At 41.0% G+C, this 24497-nt stretch overlaps 1 protein-coding gene across 1 annotated transcript; it reads right to left on the bottom strand.

Annotated features, from left to right (window-relative positions):
* Positions 1–1687: 1687 nt before the first annotated feature.
* LOC120227466 lies at positions 1688–22994 on the bottom strand (the record flags this gene model as incomplete). The annotated part of the gene is made up of 7 exons (XM_039225573.1): positions 1688–2235; positions 4123–4212; positions 6906–7031; positions 12475–12564; positions 14388–14510; positions 16038–16367; positions 22921–22994. Coding segments are annotated over 7 exons (979 nt in total), but the record flags the coding sequence as incomplete, so codon positions are not given.
* Positions 22995–24497: the final 1503 nt, after the last annotated feature.

The following is a 24497-nucleotide window of genomic DNA, read 5'->3' as shown; positions in this document are numbered from 1 at the left end:
ATTCCCAACTCATGAAAAAGCTACTTGGAATGAACTATTTAAAAATAGGGGAACCCCTCTCCCATAGCCGAGGAGTATGTTTGACAGCAATCCTATGCATGTGCAGATGGATGTTTCCTGTCCCTTAGCTGTGGCCTTTTGGAAACGAGCAAAGGTGGCTGTGGTTTAACGGCCCTTATTTTATTTTACAAAACCCAGCCATGGCTTGCACAGCCCCACCCATAGGGGCCGGCTTGACTTCCAGCATTTTCCACAAATCATCACATTTGACAGAGCACAGAGACCAAAAAAAAAAAACCAAAAAAAACAAAACCCTGAGAAAATAAAGCACCACCACCGCACCAGCACCCTCCTGCCCCCCACACTGTCCCCTGCACCACCGCCCTCCCCCTCTCTGCACCTGCCTGTCCAGGGCAGCCCAGGTCGGGTTGGGGAAGGAAGGGGCTGAGGAGCTGGAAGTCCCAGGAGACGCTGGCCAGGGGGGCCCAGCACTGACCTCAGCCCACACGGCTTCCGGTCATTTCCTAGTTCCCCCTCTTTGCTCAGCGCTTTCCACACGCAGAAACAGTTCCAGGTCTCTCAGTAGGGGCCCAGGTATTTGTCCTAAAGAGACCTGATCAAATTCCTGAGACTCAAGTAGATGGAAATTAAATTTCTTCTTCCTTGTACCTGGTGGGTCTTGGGTTGTTTCCATGTGGGAATCTCTACTGGGTTTCGAAAAGCCCCGGTGTCACAGAAACTGAATCTCATTGTAAATCAACAAAATATCCTTTCCAATGAGACATTATTTTAATTCTAGTATATAAAAGTTTTTACTTGACTTGCATTAATTAGCAAAAATTGAAAAATATATCATTACTTATTTTACCCACCTACTGTACACTGAACATTTTGTTTTATACCCATGTTTGTAGAAATACACACACACATATAAAGATGTGACACACTAATTGGTGTGAGTGTATGTAAGCGTGTGTCATCTATTATTTCTAAAATAGAACTGCCAATGGTAGATGCTGACGCTGTTGAGGACTTGCAGGTACCCACGGTAATAAACTCATGTCATCCACACAACTCTAGGAGATGGGTCACTATTTTATTATTTATTTATTTATTTATTTATTATTTATTATTTATTATTCCATTTTACAAATGAGAAAATTAAGGCACAGGGAGTTCAAATACTTATAGACCCAAGATTTAAACTCAGGCATGTGGGGTTCAGAGTCCATGCACATAAAACCCCCCTCCCTTGCCGTATCCGTGTGGCTCTCATGAGGTTCTTGCGACTTCAGGAAATATGGTACATGTGAGGCACTGCTCCAGGTCTGACACACCCACCAGCCACATGACATGACATGTCATGCTGTCATCACCTGAGTGTCTTAAAGCAAATGAGTCTGAATCTGCTGACCTTGGAAGGAGAGATAACCTGGGCACCATCACTGGCTGTGGTTCTCCCGCAGCCAGTGCCCCAAAGAAGGCATCGTCAGGACTCTCAGGGAAAAATCTAGAAATGTGGAATTGACCATGATTACAAGCAATTTTGAATTTGAAGACTCAGTTGCTATGTTGTCCTTTACTTTGGACTCTTGATTAGATTTGACCAAATAAATGCCCACAGAAGCAAAAGTAGATGTTTAGTTATTTTTATTGTACCTGTTATGAAAATCAGTACAACGTTCAGGTAGCAAGTTGGTGGCTTACAGGTGTGTAAAACAAAAGGCCCTCAGGCAGCTGTTTGGATAAAGGGCCCCAGGGACACTAGGGAAGCTGCCCACTGGCTGTGCTCAGAGGCCAGGGTGCCGGGTGGCTGAGGAGCCAGTGGACAGTGAGGAGACAGCGGCGCCGAAGCTCCCGTGGCTGCCCCCCGGCACCCCCGCCGTGAGTCACGGCAGACTCTGTTCTTGGTGCAGAGTGACCTCTCCCGTTTGCCCAGGGGTTTGTGAACCCGCTCGGCAATAGTGACACAATACGAAAAGATACATGTGAACAGAGTCATCCCAATTCTAGAAAGTCCTGCTAGACCCTCATTTAACACGTTAAGCAACAATAACCAATGGAGAAAAGCGGACAGTTGTGCCACCATCTACTGGGAACTCTTCCCGTTGTCACAGAGTGCTGGTTTCCCATGCAGACAGTAGGCGATGAGGATGGAGTAGACCACGCTCTTGGCCAGGAGGAGGACGTAGGTGTAGTAGGCAGAGGTGCTCATGCGCTGCAGCTGCAGGGGGTCTAAAAGAAGCCATTGATTAGTTTCACCTGTTCTTTTGAGAAGCTAAGACTTTTGAATGGGAAGGGGTCACATTAAACATATCGGAAAACCTGGGTTGAAGTGACACCCCCACATTATCCCAACCCAACAGTAAACATCTACACCCCCCAGTACCACTCGTACCACCACCAAGACAACCCAGAATCCAGCTTGCAGGTCATGTCATTCAACGACCTCTGCAAAATTCACTCAGAACATTCCAAGTATTAAAGGCGAAGTAGCATTTTAAATGAATGCATCCAATGGGAAAAACCACTGGTGATAAATAGCTCTTAGCACTTCTTTACCGAGACTACATCTCTAAGTAAAAATAAGAGTCGATATCCATTAATTTTAACTAATCTATGAGATTACATTTTCACTCCCACTTTTCAAATACATTGAGGACAGAGAAGTAATTTGTCTGAGGTGGTACCGTTAACAAGACCCAGCAAAATGAAGTTCAAGCACATATTCTCTGCTACTCTGTAATTCTCCATCTCCACATGCAACAAGTACCAAAGGCATCAAATAATTAAAGATCAACATAAAGTTGACTTGTTTGTTTAGAAGCATCTTAGCCACTCATGTTGTGCTTTCACTGAGATTCCTAGAAATCCATGGAAATTTGGTGGTGTTCATGGTGAGGTACAAGAGAGGTTTTTCTTAAGAGGTCATTATATAAAATGGAAGAAAGGGGTTAAACCAAATTCTCTCAAACTTTAGGAGTTCATGGCTTATTCACCTGTCTTTCTTGAATATCTCTCATTGTAGCTATGGTGTTAAAAGACAATAGCACTTATTATCTTTTGAAGTTTAGAAGGAAATATATGATATCAAGAAATAATTGATATCTGTGATGGTGGACAGACTGGTTACTCCATGAACCACAAGGCTGAGTTTGTTCCTGTGGAAATTTCCCTTACATGCTGTATCTGCAGATGGTCAGAGCTCCAGAACTATTACCCCTTGGCATGGAAGGGACCTCAAGCAGAGATATGTTCATAACTCCTTATCCTTTGTCAGGTAATATGGTAGCCAAGGTTCAGAGACCCCTTGATAAGATATGGAGGGCAGGTCGGCATGGCTAGAGCCAAGACTCCTGAACTTATAAACACCAAATATTACAGGTGCACTTCTTTATTAACTGAATTTTCTGAGTGATGAAAAAACATTTTTGTGAATTTTGAGAGTGCTCTTAAAAAAAAAAAAAACATTAAATAGATTTTTATAGTCAAAATTCTTGCATTGACTCAGGTTTGGATTTTGTGGACCTGCATGGTATTTTTATCATAAAATATGAGAAATCATGAAATGTAAGATCTTCAAAAAAAAGTTGCATCAATTTTGTAATTTCTTGAGATATTACTTTCTGTTTTGAAGGTGTTGTCCTAGGCCCTATCTGACTGAAGATAAAATTTTTCTACTTATTCATTAAGCTATTAACCAGTCGCACAACATGGTGATCCTTGGCTGCACCCGAGTGGTGGTGGAGGGGTTATCGCTGGCGAACGCCTAGCTCCACAAAGGCCGCATCCACCAACCGAGAGGCAGACAACATCCCGGTTGCCATGGAGCTCCCTTTCCCGTCACTGATGTAAGCGGCCTTTCGCCAGGGAGTGATACTGCCGGTACTGAAATCCAGATCCCTAACTCAGCCACAGATCCGTCTCACCAGCTCCTACGTTTCCTGCCTTTCGGGGTCACAAGCGGGGCCACCATGCGGGCAGGAGTGCATCGGACACGGAAATGGCTCGTGGCTGGGTAATCTGTGTGCACTTCTCTGCTCCTGGGTTTCTCCCCAAATCCATTTTACAAGTTGTGGGTTCAGGTTAGCGGTCCTGGACTCCGGCACGTAGTAGGTTTACCTGTAGGGGGAGTGGTGGCTGTCACTGGAGAGGTGGTATCCTGGGTCCCAGTGGAATAGCTGTTTTCAGTTGTCTTCCTTCTGGTAGGATCTGAAATAAACCAGCAGGGCAAAGTCAAACAGCAGCAGCAGCAGCAGCACAGCACTGAGCTGCTCTCCGTGTGTCAAAGACTCAGTTACGTGGTTGATCCCACCTATCCAAGCACATGAGCCTCACTTTGCTTCCTTCCTTCTGGGTGCATATTTTACATTTTAAGTATTTTTGGCAGATGGAATCACACCCCTTGGGTATAAGATGGGCCACCAGAGAGGGTACTAAGGATGTTACCCTTCCCAGATCCAGGGTCACCCACAGAAACACCCCAAGGAAGGAACTCGGGGAGCCACAGGTCCCAGGAGGCAGAGAGCTAAGAGCTGTGACCCAGGATGACACCAGAGAAGAGCCAATGGCATTTCTGGGAGAGGAAGGATCCATAAACAATGGGGGTGGGTGTGGATAGGCTGGGACGACTGGAAATTCTGTGATCCCCTCCGCACCGCGGACAGAGATTCGAAAGAGCAGATTCTGCTGAGTTTCCGCCCTTCATTGGCTTCTGCCAGTTTCTTCAGGACCTCCTCGGAACACCCTGGTACTTACCAGAATTGCCCTTTGCTGTTTACGAGACTGATCTCCCAGAATTTCACCCAGTGTCGTCAACTCTGGGAAGGTCTCATTTGGGGCCCTCCTCTGAGGACAGATATGGGAATGTGTATAAGGCCTTTGCTTGGCAGATTTCTCTTTATGGCTGCGTAGTCTTTTTGAGTGATAAGCGTTTCAGATTAGAAACGAGTTTTCAAAGGAACGAAGAGAGAGAGGAGCGGGAGGAGTTCTGTCAGTCTTCTGTTTTAGGTACCTCTTCCGTCTTCAATTTTCATTAGTCTTTTGCAATGAATGTTTCAATGAAACTACTTTGGCACTTTATCTATCTATCTATCATCTATCTATCTACCTATCTATCTATCTATCTATCTATCTATCTATCTATCTAACTATTTATAATTAGAAAGAGAGAGAGACAGAGAGAGAGAGACGGAGAGCACAGGAGAAGGTAGTTGGGGCAGAGAGAGAGACAGGAAATTTAAAGCGAGGCTGCATGCCCAGTGCTGAGCCCAACTGGGGCTCTACCTCATGACGCTGAAATCATGACTGGAGCTGAAAACAAGAGACAGGCACTGAATGGACTGAGCCACCTAGGCACCCAAATCTACCTGGGCATTTTAATCCTTTCAAACCTTCTGTTTGCCAATGAGTGGAGGTGTTCCTATTCTGTTTAATTTGAGTACTCTTTTTTAAGGACTCTTCTTAAATGTTCTTATCTCATTGGAAATTCTTAAATGTCTTAGCTAATTGGAATATTCCTAATTATGGTCTTTGTATTTCTAAGTCACAATTGCCCTGAGGACTGGCAGCACGTCCATAGGACTCTAGCCTTGAATGGAGTTAACACACCTTCTGTCCCTAGGTAAATAGCCGCAAATGAAGTGGAGGCATATTTCTGTCCTGCCTTATTTTGGGGTCTCCAACATAATCATTACCAAACCAGCTCCTCAGGACACAAAAGGAGCTTCGTAAGATTTTGCCATTTTTGCTAGGTATCTGCAACTTCCGGGACTATAGTCCTTAGTGAAATAAGCAGGTGTACCGGAAGACGGTGCACTTGACTCCTCAGAATTTGAAGGTCCTTTTAGCTGAAATGCTGGGCTTTGTGGAGTCAAACTAACGCCTAAAAGGGATGTGCCCTGAGTTGGGAGTGTGAGTGTTTTACATAGTAGCTCTTTGCATGGAAATTTTCCTTAAGTTGATAAGTGGCTTCGCATTGATCCATCCCTCTCCCTGGCCAAATTAATATCGGGGGAGTGTTCTTGAGATGGTGAGTATTCTAAGAGCTTTAATTAATTAATTAATCCATTTGTTGTTTATCAGGCTTTATTATTATTTTCTTAGCTTAAATTCAATTTAGGTAACAAATAGTGCTGTATTATTTCCATGAGTGGACCCTGTGATTCATCCCTTACATACAATACTCAAGTGCCCTCCTTAATGCCCTACACCCATTTATCCCCCCCCAACTTCCCCTCCAGCAACCCTCAGTTTATTCTCTGTATTTAAGAGACTCTTATGGCCTGCCTCCCTCTCTGTTTTTATCTTATTTTATTTTTCCTTCCCTTCATACAGAAGAGAACATAATTTCATCTGTTGTATTGAATTCCACCTATGAGTGAGATCATACAATATTTGTCTTTTTCGGACTAACTTATTTCGCTTAGCATAATACTCTCTAGTGCCATCCATGTTGTTGCAAATGGCAAGATGTGATTCTGTTTCAAAGAGCCTTTAAGTGTTTGACCTGTGCCCACCAATTTTGTGGCTTTTCCCATCTCGGGGATCTCTGTTAGCAGTAGCCTTTATCTCCACAAAACAAGAAAACCAGTTATGTGCGCCTCAGTGTACAGGTGGTGTCTAAGAGATGTTCCTTTGTTCCGGCCGCAGGAAGGCTCTCTGTGCACCACCACCAATTCTCCTGGACCCTGCTAAGGTCTCCACTTTAGACACTGTGGTCTGAACAGCGAGTAGCTTGGCTCTGAGCAGACGCTTTTGCCAGTTCAGTTGGGCTCCAAATAAACATGCCAGCTGAGCTGGGCTCTGGGCATAACCCTGTACAGCCCAAGCTGATCCGCCCTGGAAAGGGAGGCCCATTAGGTCAGGAGACTGAAGGCGAAGAGAGGGGAGCAAGGAGAACTCACCTATAGCCCTTGAAACTGGTGAGGAAGACAGTGAGCTCAAAGGGCTCACAGTTACCTCTCCTGTGTTTCGCCAAGTGTCTGTATGCCTCTGGAAGTCCACTTCAGATCCCGTTGCTGTCACCAAATCTGTTAAATGACAAAATTTCAACCAAGTAAATGTTAAAGATCTAATGGTTGTATTAATCAAGTGACTTACGACTTGGGCAGTATCCTATCTGGCAAGTAGAGGGGACCTCTAAAGGATGACAGAAAAGGAAATGCCATTCACAACAGAGACAAAAGGAGAAAAGGAAATTATTAGCAAAGAATCCATTGTTTTAGGCAAAGTCACACTCTTAGGGAGAACGGAAGGGGTCAACCAGTAAACTCTCTAGTGGGGACCAGAAAATCCATGTCCACTGGTTAAAGGCTACAGTTCTGGGTGTTGAAACTACAGTTGGGCAGGTATGAAGTCTTGGTTTATTGGCTTGGGGCCTTAAGCTAAGTGAGGCCATGTTGAGCCTCTGGTTTTCTTTTTAATAACGCCTCTTTTTGATCAGACTCTTGGCTTACCTTCTAGATGGCATCAAAAGAGAAGGCATTAACACCACTCTCCGCAACTTGCTATGAGGATCTCACAGCTTTTGTGTTTCTCTGGGAAATAGTCACCCTTGTGATGTTCACAGGTAACCATTTCCAGTTCACAATTTTTCAGTTGGTCATTCTGTTCTCTCCTGTTTTGTTTGTTTGTTTGTTAGTTTTTAATGTCCTAGGCTTAGAGAGATCATTTGTTTGTAGGTTACCAGCTCTGTTACATTTAAAGGCTTTGAGAGAACACCACACACCAGGCAGATTATTACGATTACTATGAATAAGATAATTCCGCATGTTTGGAGTACAATTGGAACCCATGGTTCCCTAGACTAAAAGCAATTAACATCATAAGTAATAAAGACCCTGCTGAAGAGGAGTCACTCTTTTGAGCTCAGTGACTTGATGTTGTTGAGGTTTAACTTCCCCATAACTGGGTTATTCCGGAAATGGCAGGCAGTGTTGGCTACAGCCAGGACCCAGCCTTGCTCAGCTAAGAGATCATCAAGGGCTATCTTATTTTCAAGCATGACTTTCACCAGAGTCTAAGGATTTTTGTTGGACAGCCATTGCTTTAGCAATAGATTCTGCAACAAGTTTCAGAATGAAGGAGAAGGTCTTGATCACCCCTCAGTTCCATGTATCCTCAACCAGGGAAATAGGGCCCCGAGAAAGGAGTGAATCCTGGTCATGAAAGCTCCCTGCTAGGCCCCTTCTAACTCAGAATGTATATTTTGGGTCATCAACCAATTAGACGGTTTATTTAGCTTCAGGAATGCTGAGAGCAGGGTTAGATTTTCTCCTAGCCTAAAATTAAAAGTGTTCTAAATTCCAGAGGCTACTCTACCTTGGCCATGACCTGGGAGATGCAGATGAGGGTGTTATCTTTCCAGGCCATTGCCAGAATAATAAAAGAAAAGAGGGAGAGAGAATTTCATGTTTATTTAGAGTATGAATTCTTAGAGCCTTGTTTAGGTGAATGCAGTCTTCTTGGACGTCAGCTACTTCACGTTCTTTCAGTTTGATTCAGAAATGTCCAGTGTTTGGGCAGGACCCAGTGGCAGGTAGAGACCTCTGTATGTGTGTGATGTGCTCCTGAGGCTCAATACTTTTAGTGTTATAGCAGGAGCGCTCGGTAAGCACCCTCTTCTACAGGGGGTTCAAGGGCTGTCTACCTCTGATGATGTGTCTAAAATACCTAATCACCAGTCTCTACCTGTGACCAACCTAATCCTTTTAATTAGGATCCAGGAAGACTTTCTTAACCCGTTGATGACAGGTTGAGCATAAGACATTGGAGACTTCCAGATGATGGTCGGTCAGACTAGCATTTGACTCAAAGGGTTAGCAGAAGTTTGTATACTGAATGTCAAGAAGTTTGCAAGATTTTCCTTAAAGCTCTTATTGTTTGCCTAGTGAAGTAGGTGCCTTGGTCCCTGGAGATCACAGAAGATGTGCCCCAAGGGGGAAACCTATTTTTAACAATGTCTTTGCCACAGTGAAGGTATCAGTTTCTTGGAAGGAAAAGGCTTTAATCCATCCAGAAATGTACCAACAAGGACAAGAGCATGTTGATAGCCCTCACTAGGTGACTGTGGTGTGAAGTTGGCTGCAGGTGTTCAAAGGGTCCCAAAGGAAGAAGCCTGAAGCCTCTGGAGAAAAACCAATTTTTGTGGGATTATAGACCTGACAGGTTAGATATTGCTGGTAAACCATACTTGTTTTTTATAAAAGTTTTTCTTCTGATGTCAATTAATAATTTGAGTCGTTTTCAATGTCCAATAGTGGATGAAGGAGTGAAAAAACAAAACCCAAGAAAATGGGGTTTTCCAAGGACCCGGAAGGAAGGAGGAGATTGTCTTGGGTTTCCCTCAGCCCAGGCTCTTTCTTGAAGACTCTGCCATCGTTCACACATCTTAATTTCCCTGATTCAGAACAAACCGGTGTTGTGTTACAAGGACATCAGGACAGCAAAAGTCTGACAATGAAGCACATCTTTTGGAGAACCACAATGGACTTTAGTTCCTTATGCCACAATCTTATCAATACAACATAATGAAAACTTGGTGTGAATTTTTATTTGACAATGCTTCCCATGTAATTTAACATATCAAAGAAGCCACAATAGTTTAAGAAATTTTTTGGAATGTTCCAGTTAAAAGAGACTTTAAGGAGACCAAAACTTTAAAGACAAACATGAAAACCCAAAACACCCTTTGTCCTTTTGACAGTGAGAAAACCAAAATCTAATCCTGAACCAGCTCACTTTTGATTTGAAAACTCTTCATTCCAATCTTAGTCCTGATCATACATAACATTCCTTTCCAAACATCCACTTTTTGCAAACCTTTGCCAACTTTTTCTTTTACATTAGATACTGTCCTGAATTTGTCCTCTTTGGATAACCAGCCTTGCTTTAAAACAAAATCCTTTTTTCCCCCTCAGAAAACATATTTCAAGGGTGCCTGGCTGGCTTAGTTGGTTAAGCATCTAACTCTTCATTGACTTAGGTCATGATCTCGAGGTTCGTGGAATTGCCCGACATCGGGCTCTGTGCTGACGACATGAAGCTTGATTGGGGTTCTCTCTCTCTCCGTCGCTCTTGTCCCTTCTCCCCATGCTCACTCTCTCCATTTTTCCAAATAAATAAGTAAATTATATATATATATGTGTATATATATATATACACACACACATATATATAATGTACTATAAGTATATATGTAAACTGTATATTTATGTAAACTATAATATATAATGTATATAATATATATAGTACATTATATATACATTTTATATATATTTTGTTCTTAATACTTTTTATTACTAAAAACGTACATCTTAAATTCCTAACATTCTGAGTTGTTTCCCTTAATATTTCCACTTGTTTACTTACATTTGTTAAAGTTCTTAACTCTTAGAGACCTTCATTTTTAATGAAAACAAAACACAAGCATTTTGAACTGTTATACCAGCAAAATGGAAACAAAATACTTTACAAACAGTCCCAAATTTATCTTCAGTTTCTCTGCAATATGAAATCCAAAGTAAATAAAGCTATGACCTTAACTGAGTTAAAGAACTAATAATAATTTAGTATTTCATCTTACTTGGAAATGATCTAGATAATTTTAATGAATGTCACCTAACATTTGACCCAACTCAGCAAAACATTAATGTTTTAGGTTACCAAAAAGATCTGGGAGACTATTTAAAAATATATTTAAAATTTGGCGTCTTATTTATGTGTATTCAATTTACTGGTTCTCAGAAGTTTGCTGAGATTTCCCATAAAACGTTTATGAGACAACAAAGTCCATATTTCTCCCAAGTTATTTTCTTCATTGTTTTGTAACAAAGATCACACCTACTTAGTTGAGTTTTAGTAAACCCAGGCACGTGAAAGTTTTAATTTTAGTGCTGATAACTCTAAAGACTTTCCTATTTTGCTGAAACCAACAACGGAATATTTGCCCAGATCAAGTGACGTTGAAACATGTATGGATTGGTATCTATCTCTCTGAGGGATTTAGAATGGCCAGTCTTTGCAAGTGCTTGTCTTCAAACCAAGGAAACATGGCTCTTTGCCAACTAATTTTGACAACACATCCAGAGAGAAAAATACCTCATTGAGAACGTGTATCTGTAAACACACAGGTTGTTGCTAAGACCCTAGAGTCACTGATGTTTATGGAGAAATTTATGGATAAAAATGTTCAGATATGCATGTGTCCCTGGAATTATGAAGGACACTGACCAGGGTTAAGACACAGGAGACCTTTAGCAGTTGGTATTTTAAAAAGGCCTCTTTGCCTTACTTTCCCTCAGTCCCAGGCAATTGTGGGCTGTGTTTACATTTCAAAGACATGAGAAGATGGGTCACTCTGAGGACAGAGAAAGAATGCAGGTGTCTCCAAGAAGGACTTTGCTTTCCTAAAGCCGATCCTGTGTAAGCCCTTTTCCAGAACGGGGAGAATTGGGGGGTGGGTGAAGGGACGGGGGAGTTCTGCATGGACCCCAGAGCTGCGCGTCTAGTTCTGTCCATATTTGTCAGGACAGTTTTAAGGTGACCCTTTCAGACCTAGACTCCTGAACTTATAAACACCAAATATTACGGGTGCACTTCTTTATTAACTGAATTTTCTGAGTGATGAAAAAACATTTTTGTGAATTTTGAGAGTGCTCTTAAAACACTGAATAGATTTTTATAGTCAAAAGTCTTGCATTGACTCAGGTTTGGATTTTGTGGACCTGCATGGTATTTTTATCATAAAATATGAGAAATCATGAAATGTAAGATCTTCAAAAAAAACGTTGCATCAATTTTGTAATTTCTTGAGATATTACTTTCTGTTTTGAAGGTGTTGTCCTAGGCCCTATCTGACTGAAGATAAAATTTTTCTACTTATTCATTAAGCTATTAACCAGTCGCACAACATGGTGATCCTTGGCTGCACCCGAGTGGTGGTGGAGGGGTTATCGCTGGCGAACGCCTAGCTCCACAAAGGCCGCATCCACCAACCGAGAGGCAGACAACATCCCGGTTGCCATGGAGCTCCCTTTCCCGTCACTGATGTAAGCGGCCTTTCGCCAGGGAGTGATACTGCCGGTACTGAAATCCAGATCCCTAACTCAGCCACAGATCCGTCTCACCAGCTCCTACGTTTCCTGCCTTTCGGGGTCACAAGCGGGGCCACCATGCGGGCAGGAGTGCATCGNGTCACTGATGTAAGCGGCCTTTCGCCAGGGAGTGATACTGCCGGTACTGAAATCCAGATCCCTAACTCAGCCACAGATCCGTCTCACCAGCTCCTACGTTTCCTGCCTTTCGGGGTCACAAGCGGGGCCACCATGCGGGCAGGAGTGCATCGGACACGGAAATGGCTCGTGGCTGGGTAATCTGTGTGCACTTCTCTGCTCCTGGGTTTCTCCCCAAATCCATTTTACAAGTTGTGGGTGCAGGTTAGCGGTCCTGGACTCCGGCACGTAGTAGGTTTACCTGTAGGGGGAGTGGTGGCTGTCACTGGAGAGGTGGTATCCTGGGTCCCAGTGGAATAGCTGTTTTCAGTTGTCTTCCTTCTGGTAGGATCTGAAATAAACCAGCAGGGCAAAGTCAAAGAGAAAAGAAAAAAAGATCTGTCAGGACAGCTGCTCTCAGCGTCTCAGAGACTCGGATTTATGTAGGTTGATCCATCCTATCCAAGCACATGCACCTCAACATGTTTACTCTGGGTGCACGGTTTTCAGTATTCCTGGCAGATGGATTCACACCCCTTGGTTTTAAGATGGGCCCCCAGAGGGGGTCCAGAGAATATTGTCCTCCAAGATCCAGGGTCACTGAAGGAACCCACAAGCCACACGTCCCAGGCAGGCAGAGAGCTAAGTGCAGTGACACAGGATGACACTAGCAAGGAAACAATGGCGTCTCTGGGAGAGGAAGGATCCATAAGCAATGGGGGTGGGTTTGGAAAGGGTGGATTGATGGGAAATTCTGTTATCTTCTGTGCACCAGGCACTGTGGACAGAGACTTGGAAGGAGAGGATTCTGCGTAGAGTTCCCACCCTTTGCTGTCTGCTGCCAGTGTTCGCAGGACCCCTTCTGCTGGCCGCGGATTTACCAGAAATCACTTAACTGTTTAAGGGAATAATATAGCAGTTTTCCAGAGAAACCCTCAGTTTCGTTAACTCTGGGCGGGGCTCGTGTGAAGTTCCCCCTTTGCAGGTACATACGGGGGTGTCTGTAAGGCTGTTTACTTGGCCGACTTGTGTTTGTAGCTGTGTAGTCTGTTCATCGTGGAGAACATTTCACACTAGAGTGAGGGGCCAAAGGGCAAAGAAGGGAGCGAGAGGAGTTATGGCAGCCTTACCATCTTTTGTCTGAGTACCTCTTCCATCCTTAATTTTCATTAGCCTTTTGCAATGAATGTTTCAAGGAAGCTATCTCGGAATTTTAAACCTTTTTGAGGCTTCTTGTCAATTAGTAGAGGTGTCTTCTTTAATTTGATAACTTTTGCTTTTAAATGTACACTTCTTAAATGATCTTACCAAGTTGGAAAGTTTCCCATGATGTCTATTGTATTTCTAGGTCATAATTGCCCTGGGGGGTGGCAGTAGTTTTGGGACCCTAGCATCAAATTAAGTTAACCCACACATCTGTCCAGCCATATGTAGCTGCAAGTGAGGTGTAGCCACCTTTCTGTTTGGCCTCATTTTGGAGTCTCCAATCTGATGGTTACCAAGCCACTTCCTCAGGACACAAAGCAAGCTTTGCCATTTTTGCTAGATATCTCTGACTTCTGAGACTATCATTCTTAGACATAAAATAAGCAAGTGTAGTGCGAGGTGGTACAATTGACTCTTTAGAATTAAGGATCCCATGAGCTAAGACTGTGAGTTTCTTGGATCCAAACTAACACATAAAGTGGATGTGTCTTCAGTTAGGTTGTTTCATGGTTTAGAGGGTAGCTCCTTGCGGGGATGTTTTCTGAGTTTGATGAGTTACTTAGAGCTGATGGAACCCTTTCTCTGACCAAGTTACATCATAAGGTCTTTGAGGTTCTTGAGGTGATGGGCATCCTAATAGCCTTTAAATGCTTGACGCATGCCCTACAATTTGTGGATTTTTCTGCGCCTGAGATCGTTGTTGCAGTAATGCTGTGTGTGCGGCACCAACAATTCTCCTGGACGTGCACTGAGGTTTCCACCAGGGGACCTGTGGTCTGAAAGGTTAGGGACTTCACTTCTGGCAGATCTTTCTGCCACTTGAGTTGAGCTCCAGACAAACGTGCCAGCTTGGCTGGGCTCTGGGCATGACCCTCTACCAGCCCAAGCTAAACAGCCTTGGAAAGGAAGCCCAGTGCAATCAGAAGCCCGAACACAAAGAGAGGTGATCTCAAAACCAGCAGGACTCACTCGCAGCACTTGAAAGAGGTGAGGAAGACCGCGTACTCAAAAGGCTCGGGGTTACCGCCCTTGTGTTTGTACGTCTCTCTGATTCCGTCTGGAAACCTGCTTTGGCTCCTGTCACCAAATCTGCTAAATAACAAAAATTCAACCGAGTAAATATCAAAGATCTAATGGCTGTATTAATCACGTGATTTATGACTCAGGTAGCATCCCATCTATCAAGTAGAGGGGAGCACCAAAGGATTTCAGGGAAAGAAAGTTTTTAACAATAGAGGGGGAGTGCAGAAAAGGAAATTATTAGCAAAAGATCCATTGTTTTTGGCAAGTCACCCTCCAAAGGGGAATGGAAGGAGTCAGTCCATAAACTTAATAATGCTGACCAGGAAATTCCCATGTCGACTGGTTATAGGTTACTGTTCTGGGGATTGAAATTACACTTGGGCTAGGTATTAAATCTTTATTGACATGAAAAGCTAAGCGCAGCCATTGTGGGTGTATGGTTTTTTTTCTACTAGACCAAAAATGATGAAAATTTACTTCAGAAATTGAGACTTATATATTGAAAGCACTTCACGTGTCTTGCTATGTGCTTGTTCCCCACTGCTTCCAAGTGGCTTGTTAACCACAGGGAAAAATATGAACTGGTTCTTTCTTAGGGGCCCTCTAGATCCCTGGTCTGTTATGTTCATGCTCAGGACTTGACTTCTGCATGTAGAGCGTTACTGGATCACAGCTGGGCCAGAGCACTTTCAGCTCTGCTCACACTGTCTAAGGATGTCCAGCGCCTACACCAATGGGCTCCTTTGGGACACTCCACCTGAATCACGAGTGACAGCGGTAATAGGAAAAGGATATTTGCCCTACTGTGGTGATGCTCCTTGGGTCAGTGGTTCCCTCCTGCGTCCCTTCCTCCCCGGCACACGCTAGTACTGCAATAAGTGTTTGCCGAGCAGCATTTACTAATGATAAGAAATGTTCCTTGTGTAGAATGGAAGCAGCTGTGTCCGCATGAGCTTCACCCAGTCTTAACTTACCAAACGTCACCTTACAGTGGTATATACAGTTCAATGTGAACAAACCAAAACCGTGTGAAAACCTCAGTGACCAAATTACCATTTTTTGTTGAGCTGCAATCTGGCTCCACCAAATGAACAACATTCAGTCACCTAGAACTCATCGTTTTGAGGTTATACTTTGAGCAGAGCAAGATTGAAGTGAGAGGGACTTTGACTGTGGAGTAGAACATTCCTGAAAGATGTACAATTATTATTTCCTGATCAATGAAATCATCAAAAGTGGACTCTCTTTTTGAACATTTACTGGGTGCGAGGTTGCTAGGTGTTTTTACGTGTACTGTATCATTTCACCCATACGGTGACCCTCAGAAGCATCATGTGACCTCCCTTTTTTGGATGATGAAACTGAGGCGAGAAAGGCTAAGTGAATTACCCTTTTTCTGTTTCTTTGTATGTTCCAAAGCCCATACTATTTTAATCCTATGGGGAAATGCAGGACATTTTTGCTACCCTTAAAGAGAACAACCTTAAGCAAAGATATCTATTAGCTTGTTTTCCATTAATACCTGACAGAGAAGATGAGATATTCCATTAAGAAAAAAGAGTCCCAGGAGTTATATTCATGTGTCCATGCACATACCTTTGCTTCTTGAAGGAAAAAGAATCTCTTGATCAACTTTTCCTTTATTTGTCTCATGTGTGACGATACATTTGTGTTCTTTATCCATTGACTTTTCCGTCACGGTCAGCCAAGTGTATTTCATGTATGTGTCCTTCATCCTCATGGTGTTTCCCTGCTGAGATTTCAGAATTGTTTTGCCATTCTTTTCTTTCCAATCTATTTTGATAACATCAGGGAAAAAATCCTCAAGAAGGCAAAGATATGTTCTGGCCTTATGGAGTTGTACTTCATTATCTGAAGGAAGAAAAATCGTGGGCTTCGGGGAAGTGTCTTCATCAGGTCTTTTATCTATGGGAGCAAATGAGAGAGAAATTAAAGCTAATAGTAGTGGGGCTCATGGGTGCCTCAGTCAGTTAAGTGTCTGACTTCGACTCAGGTCATGATCTCATGGTTTGTGAGTTCATACCCCATGTCGGGCTCTGTGCTGACAGCTCAGATGTGGAGCCTGCTTGGGATTCTCTGTCTCTCTCTCTCTCTGCCCCTCCCCACTTGTGCACTGTTTCTCTCTCAAAAATAAACATTTAAAAAAATGCTATTATTAGAAAACCACAAACTGTGTGGTTGGAACTACCTGGCACATAGTAAAAGGAAGGAAAAAGTTGGCATAGAATTAGAGCTCACAGTGCCCTTTCCTTCACCTTGGGTCTGAGTTGCTTCCTTTCCTAGTTTCCCTGGGAAAAGAGGTTCAAGTTACCTAACTTGCCCAAAGGCACAGCTATTCAGTGGCAGAGTCTGGATTAAAATGTGGAATTTTGTTAAACAATACACAGTCACTTGTTGGATTAGGAATTATTTCCAGGCATACTTGACCATCTATCAAGCTTCAAATAAGGATCCCATGTCCACTTCTGATATTGGAGTTCTCCTTGATGGAACTGCTTGCTCTCACATCTGAACCACGCCAGGATTTTGAGCAGGGCAATGTTCAGATTGCATCTCCAAATTATTTACAGTGCCTTGAATTTAGAAAGAATGCTGCAATATTTCTAAAACTTCTATTTTAAAACTTATTGATTATTTTCAGAAATGCTCTTATATTAACCTTATCAAGTAATACACTGGTGATAATTTAGTTTTGCTTTAGGAAATATTCACCAAAAGTACAATTTATATTGGAATTTCATTTGAAGTTGACACATGACTAAGAAGACACCATATTTTGACACTTAGCATCTCTCCCCAAATTTGGGTCTGCTCTCAAGCCTGCTAAATGTGTTGTCGTACCCACAATTCTCTTTGATTTCACCTGCTCCATAACATTATATATAACTGCTATGATGTTACTTGTTATAGTTCCAGAGTTATTTGTAGACATAATGTCAAAACATTTTACAAAACATCATGGATTTAAGCGTCACTTAAATGCTGGATTGTTACCTAATTATACATTTAATGTTAATGTAGTGATTGAAATTATAAATAGTAGAACTCTTTGCAATTTGATTTCCAACTGAAAAACCAATGATTTACTAATTTTCTATTTGGACTATTTTGCATTTGTAATAACAATTTCATGGAAATCTTCTTAAAAATAATTGGATTTCTGACTTTCTCCTTTGAGAAGAAAAGACAAAAAAAATTCTTGAGAATTTCTGCCTCATCCACAAAGCTCCTGAATTTTATGCTAAATCAGTAAGCAAGCAATCATGAGATTTTACTCATGTTGTACATAGAATTAGTTCATAATGTGGTTGTTTTAATTTTGTACATCTTGCTTGTAGTAGAAATAACATTTTATTGATTATAATAGTGAAGCACTGTGTATTTCTCCAAACATATATTTTGTTTTTATTTTCAAAAGCATGTTACGTGAAACCAGATTAATTTTAAAATTTTACATGATACTCACATTGTATTAGCCTCCATTTACTACATTAAAGATTTAGTTTTCATCTTAGGAAGTTTGTTTTTCTTGTAGATATACTTCTGGTTCATCACAGTAAAGACAATTTCTGAATGGTAAGACATGATTCTTACCTCCTGTCCCTTTTTCTTAGCTAGTTTCTGGAAGTTTCATTCTTTTAAGGATAGAAGGAATCTTGAACTCCCATAACTTTCTCAACATGATAGTTAACTGAGCATTAATAGCCTACTTGATTATATATGGTTAGTGCCTGCTTTGGGGTAATTATTTTACATGTTTTTTTCTTTCATCATTCTTTTTTAAATTTATTAGCAGTGTTTTTTTATGGCGATTTTCATTATACATAAAATGGAAACCAGTTTACAAATAAATAAACTTGTTTTATATACACTTATATAATAAAAAAGTTTTGAGGGTAAGTGCCTGATTTGTATAATTTTATGAAGACGAAGCTATATAAATTTTATGTAAATTTATCAAATGTCTACCACGATACTAATAAGTGTGATATTTCAAATTTGACTGTTGATGTTAATTGAAAGTTTATTTTATTCTTCACATTTGTCTTTTATTAAAACATAAATTATAGGTATTTCATATAGAAATATGAATTTCAAATTAATGACATTTCTAAGTATATTTAAAAGTACTAACTATATCTCTGACTATATTTCTAAGCACATCCTAACTATATTTTAAACATTTAATTTTTTTTCTACGAACTACAAGCATGAAGCCCAAACTTTTTTTCTGTTAGACATGCTATCGATTTTGGTAAAGGATTCAGATTTAAAGTGCTTAGAAGAACTACAACGATTAAAAAAATTAATTTCATTTTTTATGTCAAGCGAGGGAAACTTCCATTAAATAGAAACAAATACCTCTAAATTCAAGTTATTTGTGTATCAGTGCACAGTAAGGCAACTTTCCAATGGAGCAGTTAGAAATAGAGATCAGTTGTCTGGTGAATTTCCACTCTGTCAGTATGATTGGCTACAAACCTCTCTCCATACTGGATACAATTCTCCCTTTAGGTGTGAAATGGGGCAATTCATCTAGCATCCACTCTGTGTAAGACAACACACCAAGTACTTTATTCACAGTGTCTCATTTAGTTCTGGTCTACTCTTTCTGATATATATATATATATTCTGATATTATATTCTGATATATATATATATATTCTGTTACCCCATCATATGGATTAGGAAACTTGGGCCAGAGAATAACTGCCCAAGGTATAAGCAGTGAGTGGTGGAGACAGGGCCCCAGGTCAGCCTGAGTCCAAAGCACAGGCTCTCAGACCACACCGTTTCACTTTCAAAGGAAATATGTCAACTCACAAATCTTATCTGTCGTGATTAACTTCATTCTTGGGCCAAACACTTTTATGACAGTTATAAGTTTTACACGAAGACTTTAAAGTCCAAGTCTGACACCAAGTCAGATCCTATGACAGTAGCTGCAAAGTGCTGTACCTCTGCTGTTAGGGTTGTATTAAACTCTCTCCTAAGATTTCCACATCTAAGCCCCATCATGTTCCTCTTTGTCCTAAACATTCCTATTATACCTTAGGATCATTTCTTGCCCTCCCTCTATGATCTTCAAAAATTGGCATCTTCTGATACTTACCTGTGACACTAAATTTTGTTTCATTACCAAAGAATTTTATATAATGATTCCATAATGATTCCTCCCATGTGAAATCTTCAGTGTGATTTAGTCTCTATGAGTTCTTCAGATTCAGTAAAGTATGCTGGTCTGCAACTCAAGAGACTGGGATTCTGATCCAGGTTCATTTATGGAAATGGAAGATTATAATTAAAATTATTAACAGTATTATTAGCAATTTGTTTGTGATGATTGTGTCCTCCAGAATGATACTTCATCTCATGGGACCAAAGCTTCCCTTACTAATGGGAATGCAGTATTTGGGTGTAATGATTAAATCTATGTCAACCAAGCATGGAGACCCTTTCCTTCATTTGCACTTCACTTTGCTTGACTATATGTAGAATTCTCTAAGCAATCACTAGTGAAAATGTGCCTTTCACACACCAATTAAGGCAATCACGTGTCTCTCTTATCTACATCATTTCCAATGTTAAGAAAATCAAATGGAACATTGGCTAAAGTCTAGTAATATGGGGTGGGTTTATGAAACTCCTTCACCTGTGTTGTCCAAAGCAAATGACTCTTTTTCCATCAACAACACAATTACATGCACTCCAAGCTTTCACCAGAAATTTCTACCTCAAAATTCCTTCCAGCTCATGCCAAATGTTTGGCCTGAATCTCCCACAGTGGGCCTTCATGGCAGAACAGCTAGATCAATGACCAGCCGCCTGTTCCTCCAAGTCTCCCTTTGTCACGTTAGATCCCTAGACTGTCACCTGCCTGATCATGTCTGCTGAAGGTCACCATCTGCGAATGACATAAAATGTCATGGGGCCCACAGTAATGATGCAGTGGCAGCATGAAATGCATCTGTTTAAAGACCATTTGTTCTATTTTATAAAATAGATGTGGAAAGTAATTCCCACTATTTGACTTCATATTCCCCTAAAGGACTCATGCTTTGAATGTTTTTTCTAATTTTATGATTGGAAAAGCATAATATATTTGGAACTCTGGTGTACTTCATTTCAGCAGTTCATAAGAAGTATGTACTCCACCACATTTTTCTCCTACCTTTGAACAAAAAATCTTTCCCTGTGTTTCTTGCTAGATCATCACAGACCGTTTTTTCTGCTTTCCTTAGTCCTTTTGATCTTCTTTTTTTATTTCATGGCATAACTGTACTTGTGTATTTTATTCTAGGCCTTCTCAAGTAGATTTTGGAAATAGGCATCATAAATATGAGAAATAATTTGTGCATTAGAAGTTATTCCTTTTCTTGCTCCAGAGCTTGATGGTTTAGTAGATCTGCCTCGAAGATGACATGACAAATGGAAGAAGATGTTTCCAAAGCCTGCTCTGAGCCATAGATGCAAAACATGCGGAACTCAAACACTCCTTAGTGCCGGAGCATAAAGTGAAGCTTTGGCTCCAACATTATCCCTCATGAAACAGGGATTATGCTTCATGCCTTATGTTTCAGTGCTGGTCAGCCTCTCAGTTTACAAGATGCTGTCCTAACAATACGATTTGGACAAGATATCAACTTAAAATAAACTCAGTTAAAGCTAGTTTTAGAGGGAGAACTGGTAAAAGACAATAAAGATATTTAATATGGGTTTGTTAAATATTACTTGGGAGTAAAGTAAAGTATGCAAATGGGTGAATTATCTCTTCCAATAAGTTACCCAGTGACATCATCATCTGGGAATCCCAAAACAGACTCTCAGACCCTGCAATGACTAAGAAGTTTGCTCTAAAGTATACATTTTAGATGCATGTGAAGAGTCTATAAGGGGAAAGAAGGCAGTATTTCTCAGCTGATATTGTAATGATACATTTTTTATGTGTAAGTATAATATAATAAAGAATAAACTATAATGAATGAATATTTGACTTTATGTCATATATATATAAGTGTATATATTCAAGTTGCAAAACTTTCCAACTTTTTTTACATCTAACTATTTTTATTGAAAAATGAGAGATCACCTCATATTCAGGCTAACAATATTTGAGGTAATGCTTATGACATTCTAATCATTTCCAAACTGGTAACAGTTAGTCTAAGAATGGAAAATATTCTGCAAATATGACCATTTGTTCTAAAGTGATCTGTAGACTACATGGTAATTAATACATATTTCTGTACTCTTTTTTTGAATAAAGAACTCCAATGGGTGGTAACTGCAGTTCTGGAGAAATGTCACTTATGACGGGTGACAATGTCCCAACCTTTGTGGTAGCCATTTCCATGTTTATTTTCATTTAGTCTTAGTCACATCCACTAGAGATGATTGTTACATTGACAGAATAAATGGATGGAAATTTAGCAAATATTAACAATAGTAAGTGTCCCTATAAAAATTATCTTTATCTTTCATCTTTCTCCTTTCCAATTTTTTTCATAATTGATGTAATTTTTCATAATTTCATGTAATATTTGTATAATTTTAATAAAGCAATAAAGTAGGTCAGAATTTATTTGCTAAAGGATGAGTATACACAACAGGATAGATTCAGATTCTAAGTCCACATTTTTCTCTCACCACACTCTTCTAAAATTTTTTCTGAACCTCCTGAATTATATCTATGTCATCATTATCTAATTAGATTGCTAGAATTTACATGGAGTATGTAGTCACTGGGGAAAAAGAGAACAAGAAAGTTGTTTTTCATTTTATAAATTGATTTCTACCTATGATCACAACCACTAAGGAAACCAAAATATATCATTTCTTTCATTTTTCCATTGTTTCACCAGTGTTGTGAAAAGTCTTTGAAAATTGTATTTGGTTAGATCTGCTAAGCTTTCTAGAAACTTCCCCATGAGAGGTTCTCCCTCATCCAAGCAAAATGTCATCCCTAAGGGTAATGAAGAATGCACACACTTACTAGCCTGAATTTAGAAAAAACAAACTCAGCTTATGACCTTCTTGAATATGTTTGTACAGTTAAATGTGGTCATACCTGATGAATTACCTTGTGACAAAATGACAGGTATTGCAATTTTTTGTTCTTTCTCTTTGTTGGTTATTTTTGTAATCAAATAAATAAAATATACAAATTTCTTTAAAATTCTTTCAACACAGAAATCCCAAATGTCCTTAACATCCCCACCCCTCAGGGACCCTCAGCTGCTCTAGCTAGTTAGCTCCTTCTCAATGTCGTCCATGCGAGCTCAGGAGGCAACTACCCCCACGGACCGGGACACACTTACCGGCCTCTCCAAGGACCCCGCTGCCATTTGTGACCAGACTGGGACCGAATCCTGGAATTCTGAGCCAGCACCTCGCCTGCCGCCCCTGCATCGGCTGCCTCCCCTCCCCACGTTATACGGAAGAATGAGAGAATATTTACCTGTGACCCTGAGCAGCGTGCCAGGACCGAACACTTTGTGGTCCCAGTAATACCCGCTATACCACTCCCACTGTCTGCAAAGCTTTTACAGAAATCTCCCTTTGTGCAGCCTTTTAAAATTGTGCCCATATTTTTTCAATACTTATATAAATTGAAAAGTGGGCCCTGCTAGCATTAAACAAAGATGAATCCAAGCAAAATCACATTAGGGATGAACGCAGTCAAGAATGGATGAACTGACCACCCTCTGCCTGGGCAGCTCGGTTCTGTCTTTCCATCTCACTCACTCATTGGAGAGTTTGATTTTACCTTTGCTCAATATTTTGCTGAATCCTCTAAGTCTCTTTTCTTAAGAGGTTTTCATGTATCAGAGCAGTTCTTTTCCTAGAATCTGATTTATGGTTACTTCTTCGTAATTTTCAAAAGGAACAAAAATAGAAGTAATATATTTGAGTATTTGAAAAATGAAAGTTGATACTTTCACAGGGTTTTTTGTTGTTGTTTCTATGTACAGGCGGTGGGTAACTGGTTTGAGTGTAAAATAAGTTTTGGCCAGAATCACATTCCCAATGATAGTAGACCAGATGAGAGACTAAAATCCTAATGATGACCTCTTAACCTATTTACACTGAGACTTGTCTTTTATTAAATGTATATTTATTTTTGAGAGACACAGAGGAGAGAGAGAGACGGAGAGAGAGAGAGAGAGAGAGAGAGAGAGAGAGAGCGAGCAGGGAAGAGGTATAAAGAGAGGGAGACAGAATCAAAGCAGACTCCAGACTCTGAGCTGTCAGCACAGAGCCCAATAGGGGGCTCGAACCTACAAACTATTAGACCATGAAGTGAGCTAAAATCGGAGGCTCAACTGACTGGGCCACACAGGTGTGCAGATACTGCTCTTTAGACCTGACAATGCCTCTGTCGTTTCCAGGGCACTGATTCAAAATCCTGAGCTGCTCATCCGAGGATCCTATTGGGTTTGGTCTTCCTGCCGCGGCCCCGGCGGGAGCGGAAAGGCAGCCGAGAGTCAGGCATTGAGTCCCGCCTGTAGTTCACCTGCTCCAGCTCTGCAGCTGGATTCAGTGTTTCCAGCGCATTTGATGCCGATACGGAAAGAAGACTGAATACAATGTGGTTAAAAGGGCTTGTCATATTTTTAAAGTTTATTTATTTATTTTGAGAGAGAGAGAGAGAGAGAGAGAGAGAGAGAGAGAGAGAAAATGTGAGCAGGGGCAGGGGAGACAGAGAGAGAGAATCCCAAGCAAGCTCCCTGCCGTCTGTGCAGAGCCCATCGTGGGCTCCATCTCCGGAATCCTGAGATCATGACCTGAGCTGAAACCAACGTTGGACACGTAACTGCCCGAGCCACCCAGGAGTTCCTCAACACTTGGCATTTTACAGAAATGTTCTAAGAATCACATTGGGGGAATTTAATAAACGCATATTCAACAAGTCTTATGGGATCATTTTGGGGGGAGAGGGACAATTTTAGTGCATTGTTTTTTAAGAAGCATTGTTTTCTGCATGAGCAGTAATACAAATAATATGTCTGTACTAGTTAAGCATTCAACTAAAGG

Source organism: Hyaena hyaena, unplaced genomic scaffold, assembly GCF_003009895.1.
Source record: "Hyaena hyaena isolate Hyena2069 unplaced genomic scaffold, ASM300989v1 scaffold_2361, whole genome shotgun sequence".
NCBI classification, from domain to species: domain Eukaryota; kingdom Metazoa; phylum Chordata; class Mammalia; order Carnivora; family Hyaenidae; genus Hyaena; species Hyaena hyaena.
Note: the sequence above shows the minus strand (reverse complement) of the source record. Positions and strands in the feature narration are given on the sequence as shown.